At 40.9% G+C, this 11649-nt stretch overlaps 1 protein-coding gene and 3 non-coding genes across 4 annotated transcripts; 1 reads left to right on the top strand and 3 right to left on the bottom strand.

The window, feature by feature from the left end:
• Positions 1-3395: 3395 nt before the first annotated feature.
• Positions 3396-5421, bottom strand: LOC115824164 (paired mesoderm homeobox protein 2B-like). The gene is made up of 3 exons (XM_030788270.1): positions 5187-5421; positions 4233-4420; positions 3396-3818 (listed from the first exon to the last, which is right to left on the bottom strand). Exons 1-3 carry the CDS (start codon positions 5419-5421, stop codon positions 3396-3398), a joined length of 846 nt encoding a protein of 281 aa, XP_030644130.1.
• Positions 5422-10646: 5225 nt separating this feature from the next.
• Positions 10647-10733, bottom strand: trnay-gua (transfer RNA tyrosine (anticodon GUA)). The gene is given in 2 exon segments: positions 10647-10682; positions 10697-10733. It is a non-coding gene; the product is annotated as a tRNA-Tyr (tRNA).
• Positions 10734-11398: 665 nt separating this feature from the next.
• Positions 11399-11471, top strand: trnaa-agc (transfer RNA alanine (anticodon AGC)). Its single transcript has one exon. It is a non-coding gene; the product is annotated as a tRNA-Ala (tRNA).
• Positions 11472-11562: 91 nt separating this feature from the next.
• Positions 11563-11634, bottom strand: trnaq-cug (transfer RNA glutamine (anticodon CUG)). Its single transcript has one exon. It is a non-coding gene; the product is annotated as a tRNA-Gln (tRNA).
• Positions 11635-11649: the final 15 nt, after the last annotated feature.

The raw sequence follows: 11649 nt of genomic DNA, 5'->3' as shown, positions 1-11649 counted from the left end.
CTAACGGCTACGCCGACTAAATGTAAAGACCTCTGATTTTGCACCTTAAACCCAGTGAATAGGAACCTCTGAACCGTCATTACATAACCGGAAAAGAGAAACATCAGCTGATTATGAATGCCACTCTTATTTGGGAAAATCTAACTTTGAGACATTGAGTAGAAAAGTTATGGGAGGACGAACCTCCGATGTAAGAGAGCTGAACATTATGTTGAGTCTTTGTACATTCATGTTGCCTTAAAAGATTTTCATTGAACATCAGTTATTTTATTATAAGCTGAATTGCATGACTGAATATCTAACTTTAATTTGTGTTTTATTTTGCAAACATGCCTGAATTTACGCTAGAGTCGTTTGGTTTGGTCCTTGTGTTTAATATTTTCCTCGTTTTTCTTCTTATTATTTTTCTTCGCCTCGTTAATGTGGTTCTCTTGCTTTCCGATGTTAATCGATGATTGATTGATTGATTGATTGATTAATTAGTAACACATCTCGACAAAATACAGCTCCAAACTGTGTTTCTCATGACATGTAATGCATTAATCCTTTTTTTTCCATTTTTTTGTTGTTTTAGTGATCATTTAAAGGTTACTTACAGTGCATGTTTCTAGACTTAATAGATCTACTTAGTTTGGGAACATATGTCTTTAAAATTAGGTTCCTTTAACTCTTTAGGCTGGAATTTTGTGCCTTATATCAATTATCGCACATTAGTGGAAGGTGGTGTTATGTATCCAAATGTTCGGTCAAAGCTTGACATATTTCTCTGTGTAGTTAAACCCCCCACCCCCCACCCTGAGAGGGTGTGACTAGAGCAAAAAGCGTGAGGTAACGGTACCCCAAATCACTCGGAGAGATATTCCGAGAGCGAGTGCTTCCATTGTATTGATTCTCCTTCTCTGGTCCCTGCTAAGCAACAATGTATGTAGTGTTGGCCTATGCAAAGAGCACAGTTCTATATTTCTACTATTGTCTCTGCTGCGATTGTCAAGAGCTCCCAGACGGAAGTCTGAACTTTCATACAGAATTCCACAATTGTGTGTGAGTGAGTGCGTGCGCGTGTGAACACGAGTTTTTTTGTTTTGTTTTGTTACTATTTCATCTTGGGTTTTTTTTTTTTTTTTAGATTTGAAGCACATGTAGAAACCACCAGCCCTGAATTTTAAAACTGTTCTTTCTGGCAGGTTTTAATCCAGTGTGACAAGGTCAGGTTGTCTGTTATTATTCTTTTACTTATCAAGTACAAAACTTTATTTGTAACCTGTTAGCTTACATTGACGGTGAGAGCTACGGCCTGCTTCCAGCATTTTCTAAAGCTTTGCAAATAGATGCAGCAGTCACATTTAGGGATCGGGATTCAAAAGGAAATTTCCCCTGTGAAAGTGCACCCCTGTCAGATGTTCGTATCAGCATGAGAAAAACGTGAGGTGAGGACATATTCGTCTGTCAGCGGTCAAAATGTGAAAAAAAATAAGAACAGAACTGAAGACGTGAAAGGCCTGTTTAACAAATGGATTTGGTCAGGGAATTTCCCAGGGGTTTTGGATGTTTGAATTCAGGCCTTAACTTTTGATGTGGTGAGACATCTCATTTTTTATTTTTATTTTCGTTTTGTTTTATGAGACTGTCAAATAGAAAAAAGCAAAACAATTTACATTGGAGATTAAATATCAGAGTAATACAATTAAGAGGCTGCTGTGTGTTGAGAAGAGCTGCGTGTGTGTGTGTGTGTGTGTGTGGGTGTGTCTCTTTGTATGTATGTGTGTGTTTGCAATGACCTGTATGTTTAAGTTCTGTATTTATTATATTCTTGTAAACACAATCAATATTAAATACATATTAAATAAACTGTTGAGTGTAATGACTATATTATTCAGATTTGTGTGTGTGTGTGTGTGTGTGTGTGTGTGTGAGGGACAGTGCTTATACCTGTGTTTTGTCACATATAATGTTAATATTCTAGTTATGACAGTATCAGAATAAGCTGTGTTTGATTAGTCTCAAAATGATGAACAAGAATTGTATTAAAATGTCTTTACGTCAAAGTACGCACCACTTAAAAGTAATGGTTTATAATACTGTCTAAAACATTCTGTTGTGTCCTTTTACAGTAACAGCCAGCTTTAACACTCATTTATATGTAATAATTATTATTATGCTTTAGTACAAATGGACATGTGAGTGCTTAGCATGGTTGCTTAATTTTCCGCTTGCAATTAAAAAACTACACTGGATCATGTCCTGGAACCTTCATTCAAGTTCACTGAAGTAAACAGCTGATTACCATTAATAAACAACCATAACGATCAACTTCCACCACATTTAGTGTAGCAGCTATATAGTATCACATGCCGGTCACCCAGTCAGTTAAGATGCTGCGTTTGCTGTAAATGTGATTTTTTGCATTAATTGATGAAGCTGGAACATATTATGCATTAATGATTGATTATCAAGACAAATTTGGAAGTGTTTATACTTATGAATATTTATATTCAGAAAAGCATGAAAACATCTCAAGTTTTAAATGTATGCTAGTTGTGGTGACATGACATATCAAAGGAGTCTTTTTTTTTTTTTTTACTACCTTATAAATATCTCTCAATGTTTCTTGTACTGTTCATGTGTGGTATGGGGATTGCCAGCTATTTGTGATATATGTGCTTCTTAAACATTTGGCTGTGCATTTTTCTTTCAATCAATTCTACCTCAGTGCTTCAAGATTGAGACCAAAATGAAATAGCTCAGACATGTTTATACTCACCGTTTTGTTTCTCTGTTTGCCAAAACCATGACTTGCTTTTGTAAAAATGAGACATATCATTTTATTACACAAACAATCAAAAGCATGGTAACATTTGCCACAAACAGACACACAAGACAGACTTTTGATTTTAAAAATTTAACTATCAATAATTTACTATGTTTTTTTTAAAATGAAATTGGCTAAGCAAATAAATAGCTGATAGACTAGAAATATCAGAAAAAAAACATGTTAACACAGAAACTGAATACAACGGTCAAAAAGGTATAAACTATTACATACGGGCATACCTAATATACCACATCCTAAGACACAAGGCATTGTAGACAGTGCTTATGGGCATGGAACGTTTATTTTATGCTTTCCCTTGGAGTATTAATTCATATATACTATCAGTAAAACATCTGTTAATCGGCTATCTCATATTTCAGTTTCCAATTAAGTTTAGCTGAAACATGTCTGTAACCTCTTTGAAGTGAGACTGAAGACAAAGAGGTGACAACTGGTTATAAGGCTTCTGAGGTTGTCATAAGTTTATGCAGGCACTGGAACGGCACACATACATTGTAGAGGATGAGGCAGAAGTTTTCATCCCCAATAATATTTTCTGTTCCAACTGATCACGTGCGTATCACTAGAACATGCCGGGCTTCACTAACGCGCTCGCGCATCCATTCTGTTTCTGAATAGACGACAATACGTTCGCAAACGGCCCACCCAGCAGGTCCGGCAAAGTCATTTCCTCTTTAGTCGGGGAAGACCATCCCTGATCGGACATATCACCTGACACAGACGATTTCGCTGGCTCCACTTCTTCAGTTGCCAAATCGCTCGTGGAGCCAAGTCCACTACAGCTGGTAATGCTCGAGGGTGGCGTAGGAGTGGAGCTCGGTCTTGAGAGTCCAGTGCTGTCCGGGTCTGATATTTGCAGCTCTTCGTTGTCCTCCTTGCTCGAATCTGGCTTCTTCGTTGCTGTGCTGCCTTGAACAGCCGCGGCAGCTGCAGCAGCCATGCGCTCCTGCTTGCGAAATTTTGCTCGCCTATTTTGAAACCACACCTGAGGGGGAAAAAATGCTCAGCTCATCGTACTTGTGTCTAATCACCCTCAGATGGTTCTGTAGAAGTTAGTCTACATACCACTGTAACCTAAGTGACGCCCTTAATACCTCAGTATGAGATCTCTGATGCATATTGATAAGTTTATAAACATGATAAACAAGTTTTATTATTTTAAAAAATAAGTTGAAGTAAGTTTTATTATAGCTTCAACTTTCAGAGAAAGTTATCATGGAGTTACCATGCTATGTGTGCCGTTATAATTGTGTGTCTTCACTGTGGATGTTTTGCATCGTAGGCCCATTTGATGAACAAAAATAGAGGTCGTACGAATTCTGTGCTTTTGTAGGAACTACACGGCTGGAATATCCTAGACTCCTTTTTTTAAAGGAAAAATAATCTTTTTGTTTGTTACCTGAACACGAGCCTCTGTGAGGTCTATCCTTAGAGCGAGCTCCTCGCGCGTGTAGATATCAGGGTAGTGAGTCTCAGCAAACACGCTCTCCAGTTCTTTAAGTTGAGAGCTCGTGAAGGTCGTGCGGATGCGCCTCTGTTTACGCTTTTCGTTAAAAGCTCCGCGATCGGAGAATATCTTATAAGGAGCTAACAAGGGAGTGACAAAAAAAACAAGAAAAGTAAAATTAAGCTAAATGTTTCAGTGATGTATTGAAAACAAAATGAGCAAACACAGACACCGTAAATTAGTAGCAAAAATTAAATATCAACGAAATTAAGAATTGATAATAAATTAGGTGGATACAAATTTACGTATTATATAACTCCATATATTGTAGAACATATAGGCCTGTTTACTGTATAAAAAAATTCACGTAAATTAAAGATTAGTTGTAAACTGAAAATCATAATTTAGTCGTCGATTTTGCCGCAGTGTAGCGCAAGTTTTTACTTTCGAGAAGACTAGTTTTTGTCCACATCTCATGACTGCAAAAATCATGGGGATATAGCTTATATTTCCTTTATTGTATACAATGGTAACCAATACGCGTGTATATTTCGTTTCACGTGCACAACAGTCCTACAGCTGGATACAATAATTCCCTGATTTTTTCTCTGATTTCAGTCCACTGACGTGTAATGAATTTAATCTGGTTATGATCCAGTTATCTCTGCTGGTTTTCTTCTCATCGCAAGTAAATACATCACACGCCGATCATTTTGGCAGTTTGAGGAAGTTTGGTCAGCAGTGCAGGCGAATGACGAGGATAATGTAACAGCTTAACAAAATTTTGTTTTTCTCTTACAGAGATCAATACTTTATTTCGTCTGGTAAATACGCACATTATTACCGTTTTCAAGCGCAGTCAAACTCTGCTGTTTACAGGGCTGGGAATAAAGGATGAGTCTCTACCTGTAGTGTACGGTGAGCTCCGATGGTCCCTGAGCGAGCACAGGTTGCTGGAGCTCGGCATCAGAGACGTGCAGTTGGCGGCGCCCCCAAAGCCGTTGCGGATGGGACTAAACTGGAAACCGGCGGTTTGATTACAGGAGCTGAAATCCACATAGGGCGAGGACAGATTCGATGCATCCATCCCAGCAATGCAAGACTCGTAGGAGTGGAGGTAGGAATATTCCATTTTATACATTGAAGAAAATACCAAGAATAGGAGCCCGAATGCCGGACAGCTTCTGCGTCTTCACAGAGATGAAGCTTCAGTTGTAGTCGTGTGAAAACCGTATACTGTTACAAACTGGTACAAAGATTAGCTCTGACAGGCGCGCTGTCATTCAATGGTCAGACATGTGGGTGTAAGCGCGAGTCTTGTTGAAAGCCACAGTGTTCGGCTCTGAACTTGGACGATGGCGCGAGGCAATGGCTGATCAGGTTGTCTCGACCTTTTTTTGTGTGGTATTTTACATGACAAAAACGCAGCAGTGTATTGGGCCTCGCACGAGCCAAACCTACTCCATCATCGATCCCCCCTGTGAGTCTCTAATTAACTCGTAATGCGTGTTGTCCCATTACGCAAAGGGTATCTACCTTTTCTCCATTCCCCTCACTCTCCTCTCCTCTCCTCATCCTTTCGGCTCTCCGGGCTAGTCGCACCTTATTGAATCAATGCACTTGGATGTAATAAAGGTTGAGCGACGATTCTCTATGGTACAGTTCTATTTGGGCTATTAAGCCTTTTAGTAGGTCCTTTTGTAGACACAAAATCACCAGAATCATTTATACCTGTGGCTAACCCGACCACACAGTTCAGGGGATACGGTCAGGTGGAAACTGCAGTGGTAACTAAAACATTTGTCAATGTCCATGATTTTTACGCATGTGTTTGTTTTTATTTTTACTTGCCTTTATATTTTTCCACAAATGATATCACACCAGTTAAAACGATTAAACAATTAATCCAATTAATTAAACAATTAAACAATTCATAATAAGAAACTGCCCCAAGAGTTTGGATTTTAAGTTTTTTGTAAGATTTATAGATTTATTCGTGTCAACACAACTCTCTTCCCTCACACTACAAAGCTGTAGCTATATTGCGTTGCTGAACGTACTTTCTGGATGCATACTTTCTGAATATCTTCCAACTGATGTTGTTAATGGTGGTGTAAGTGGTGGAATTAATGTTTAAGTTTTTATTAAATCATAAATATGCATTTCCATAGAAGGGGCTTTATTTTTTGTTAGTTTTCTTTTTTTTTGCAATGCGTAAGCTACGTGTGACCTGAAGAGATTTAGGCGAACAAAGACTGAATATTTGAGCTCATGACGTGCAACGTGTAGGTATGATATTAGGTAACATCTGGCGTGAGGAAGCCCTAATTAAATTTAAGTATAGTCTCTTTTGCCTTTTTAAGAGGAGATGGTTCGAACAGAAGGGATGAAACTGACCTGCACATTGCTTTCAGCTGATACATTTAACATGGCAGTAAACGCGAGAGACAATCTACTGAGTCTCACTCTTCTTTTTTTTCTTCTTCTTCTCCTTCTTATTCAACTTCTCGTTGTTCCTTTCCTTCTCCTTCGTCTTATTCTTTCGGTAATTGGAAGTTGTTGTTGTGATTTGTGTGATTATTTCTTGTTGTTATTGACGATTTAAGCTATTAACGATCTAAGAATCAAAGAGTCACTTGGATGTATTGTTTTGTGCTTTGCTCTCCGTTGCACAATTTCACCGCTGACGGAAGTCTGCCTTCGAAAAGACTTTGACATGAATTAAATGTGTAATATTTAGTTTGGTCGTACTCTGACAGAAATCCCCACAGAGAACAGGCATTGGACCAAATCCCTTTAAAGATTACACACATAATGAGACAATTTCAGGATTACTTAGTCTCGTCATTAAAGATATTAGACAGTGTTAATTTACACGACTACATATTTTCACGTTTAGACCAGAGTAGTTCTAATTCGAACCTCACATGACGTCCTTCATAAATATGTTTATATTGCTAATATACCTTAAATACATTTAACAGAGAAAAAGACTTCTGAGATTGTAGTGTTGTCTACAAAAGTAAAACGTTAAACTTTTATGTCACTAAAATGTGATTTACATATTTAACATATTTAAAATATAGATTGACAAAAATAAATACAGTCAGTTTCACACTATGAAATCACACAGACATTTAAAATACATCAAACGCACACATTAAAAGAAACTGGACATGTATAAACAGGTATAAGTGCTTGTTTTTCGTTGTTCTTGAAGTTCTTTTTTTGTGCCACTCGCTGTTCCACTGCCCATGGTTTACTGTGACTCGAACCAGTTGCACCAGCAGCGCCACAGCAGCGGGTAGGTCACAGGGTCGCCAATGATGGAGTGGTTTCTGATGTAAATCCCCCATTGCCTTTGTGCTTAAAGAGCGGGTATCACGCCGCGCGACTCAAAGGGCATCATAAGCACAAACTCTCATCCATCATAAACTTATGAAGGCGGTAGGTAGCAGATTACGTAAATAATGAAAACTATTATGATCATTGGACACATTGGCTGGTGCTGGCCTCTTAAATAGGACATCTGCGTAAATGCAAATTTGTCACATCCATTTCCACCTCTTGCAAAAAAAAAAAAAAGAAAAGAAAGGAAACAAGAAAAAACGAGACGACGTGATAAATGACTGTTGGAAATTTGTAGAGGGCACAATTTAAAAAGATTTATTTGAGCAGATTATTAGACTAATATCTAACATCCTAACGGGTGTCGTTTATTGTGGAATACAGCAATACGATGTCTCCATCATTCAAGAACACACAATAGAATAAAGGTAACACAATGCATGAGTGTAGATTAAAATATTCCTCAAAGTCTGGATACAAAATCTGATCACACGTCGTGAAAACAAGTTATTGGGACACTCTTCTATTAATCGGATCACCAACAAGTTAACCTATTTTGCGTATTGTGAAAAGGTTTGCACTCGTCCATGCACCCTCAGTGACTAAACATTTTCTCAACAAAAATACAGCATGTTGGCTACTAATGTAAAGGAGAACTCAAGTTATTACATTCACTAAAATAATTACCGTAGAGACGATTTCAGTATTACACGTTTTTCACCAAGATAGCTTACTGACTCAACTCAGTGTCTCATATTAGCGCTGTTAGACCGACTGTAATATTCCGATGAAATGCTGAATATGTTTAATATTGAACATAATTTGTAATGAACAACAAACGTGCGAGACCAACTGAATACACAACTTTAGATAATCCATCCATGTAAATAGCATATGAATCTAAATGAATGCTTCTGTGAATGGTTATAACTGGAATGTAAATAATTATCTTTGCCATTCCCAATACACCAGTTTTTCATGGGTGAACTTTTTTCTCACTCTTTCTGTCCCCACCCATTCAACAAAATACATGGCAGTGCCTGAGCCCAGAGGAGAGTAGATTGATGTTATTATGTTGTTGTGGCAACCTTTGTTGCAGAATTTAGAGTAACCATCACAGACTTGAACATTAGCGTACTGTTATTGGGTCTGACATCATCCCACATAACCTAATTTTATGGCGACCACCTGCCCTGAGAAACACACCAAGCCTCCAGAGAAAGAGCCCTCTCTCTCTCTCTCTCTCTCTCTCTCTCTCTCTCTCACACACACACACACACACACAGTCTTTTTTCTGTTCTTGGACTTTTGTATTGTTAGCTCATCATTAACCATATGAAATACATTTAGTGTGAAAAGTGTTTCACAACAACATTTATAGCAATGTATACAAACATATTTCATATTTTATCTTATATACCCATCTGCTGCTCTCTTTCTTTCTTTTAGTTGTCTCTCTCTCTCTCTCCCCCTCTCTCTCTCATATGTCTATGGCATACCCATTAGGCCATTAGCTCTGCATTAATTCAATTACAGTGGCATGGAAACTGACACACTCAGGGAGACAGAAAACACAGAGGAAGGAAACACAATAGTCTTTTAGTGCTCATGTTTTCCTTTCATATCATTTTTTTAGGCAACTAATATTCAATCTCTGATACCATTGCTTTGTGTCTGTATTTTCAGTGTATGCGTCTGTCTATGACAGACAAGTAACTCTGGGGTCTGAATTGAAAAAAGACAGAGTTTCACTTTCTGACCTCAAACTGTAGAGAGTTATATTCATTCAGAGCTCAGTAACTGTGATGGACTCTTTTTCTGGAGTGAGACAGGGCACATAGTACACGTAAAGCAACAATTCAGAGAGTGCTTATATACTTAGTTATATTATAGACCTACTTATCTCTTATTTACATAATTAGGAAAAGTATCTTTCAAACACACGAGTGATTGGGCCGCTTGTAAGATAGCTTCACGGCAGAGAAATTCCAGTCTGGCCTAAGAGACAAAAACATGCGTCGTATTTTGATTAATGCCTCCTGCTCAAAGTGAGTCAGGGAAGTTGCTTTTGACTCCCTCCGGTGCCACCACAGCCTGCGGACCTACGTCAGGTGAAGCAGACCTCTGCGTCTTTCGTGCCTGTCGGCAAGTTTCAGCCGAGAAATCGACCGACGCGTGGTGTTGGGGTGTTGGGAGAGTGTCCAAAAAGGTCTTAACGTCAATGGCCTTCTGGGCCCCTTCATCCAACACGTGCCCATTCGACGGTGTGTCGGGCCGTTATCAGCTTTGTGTCGTTCCCGGCTGCCTTTGTGCTATCTTCTTTTCCCGTTACCTTCCCGTAAGCTACTTTGGCTAACGTTTTTGTCAAGCTTTAGCTTTCAAGTTGAACTGACAAGCCGTTGTGGAGGGGCACTTCCAACGTAAGCTGCCGGTCTGCCGTCCAAGCGTTCCCCCGAAGGACTGGGAAAGGGGCAGGCAAGGGAAATCAACCGACGCCCTTCCCACCGCATGCATAATGCTATCGCTAGCTAAATAGCTAGTTTGGCTAACGTTTTTGTCAAGCTTTAGCCTTCACATTGTGAACTGACAAACCTTTGTGGAGGGGCCCTTCCAACGTCAGCTGCTGGTCTGCCGTCCAAGCGTTCCCCCGAAGGACTGGGAAAGGGGCAGGCAAGGGAAATCAACCGACGCCCTTCCCACCGCATGCATAAGGCTATCTCTAGCTAAATAGCTAGTTTGGCTAACGTGTTTGTCAAGCTTTAGCCTTCACGTCGTGAACTGACAAACCTTTGTGGAGGGGCGCTTCCAACGTAAGCTGCTGGTCTGCCGTCCAAGCGCGCCCCCGAAGGGCTGGGAAAGAGGCAGGCAAGGGAAATCACAGTAACGCTGCAGTGCAAGCGCCAAAATGCAGACCCGCACAGCTCCGGGTCAGGCGGCAGGCGCTCTGGCGATCAGCACGTCTAAGCAGCAGCAACTTTGGTGTTGTCTGCTTGAGGCCTGGGTCGAAGGAAAAGCCTGTCCTTCGAGCCGGACTTGAACCAGCGACCTAAGGATAGCCTGGACGACACCTACAGTCCTCCGCTCTACCAGCTGAGCTATCGAAGGGCACGGGCAAGGTACAGGTGCTTACACCAGGTGACCCGCTCTAAATAAGTCTGGCACGCTCTGGTACCTTTTGTAAAGAGCTTTTTGGACAAACGTGGCGCCGGCCGTCTTCTCGGGGCGACGCTGGCCATGAGGGTGGTTGGGAAGCTGACTCAGTCCCAGGGATGGGCTGAGGTTAAGAATCAGGAGCACTGAGGACAAAGGAAAAGGGCTTGAAACAAGAAGGACATAAGTCAAAAGTAAGGTCGTTTTTAAGATTACCTGCCACTGAGGCCTCCTCCCAAGCGCACACAGGTTGCCGGCCACCACGCTGTGGTGGAATGGGTGCGGGTGTTGGGAGAGTGTCAAAAAAGATGTTAACGTCAATGGCCTTCTGGGTCCCTTCATGCAACACCTGCCCGTCCGGCGGTTTGTCAGGCTGTTATCAGCTTTGTGTCGATCCAGGCTGCCTTTGTGCTATCTGCTTTTCCCGTTACCTTCTCTACTTGCCCTTCCCACCGCATGCATAATGCTATCGCTAGCTCGATAGCTAGTTTGGCTGATGTTTTTGTCTAGCTTTAGCTTTCAAGTTGAACTGACAAACCTTTGCGGAGGGGCACTTCCCATGGAAGCTGCCGGTCCGCCCTCCAAGCGCGCCCCCGACGGACTGGGGACGAGGTCGGCAAGGGGAATTAGCTCAAATGGTAGAGCGCTTGCTTAGCATGCGAGAGGTAGCGGGATCGATGCCCGCATTCTCCACGGGCGTTCCTTTTTTTTGTAATGCATTTCAAGCTGCCGCAGCAGCCGAACTTCAGCGTGGCGCGCTCCGGCACAGCAAAAAGGCAGCCAAAGGTCCCACCGAGATTTGAACTCGGATCGCTGGATTCAGAGTCCAGAGTGCTAACCATTACACCATGGAACCTCCCAACGTCCCCGG

Source organism: Chanos chanos, chromosome 11 (assembly GCF_902362185.1).
Source record: "Chanos chanos chromosome 11, fChaCha1.1, whole genome shotgun sequence".
In the NCBI taxonomy this organism is placed as follows: domain Eukaryota; kingdom Metazoa; phylum Chordata; class Actinopteri; order Gonorynchiformes; family Chanidae; genus Chanos; species Chanos chanos.
This window is presented reverse-complemented; position numbering and strand designations above follow the sequence as displayed.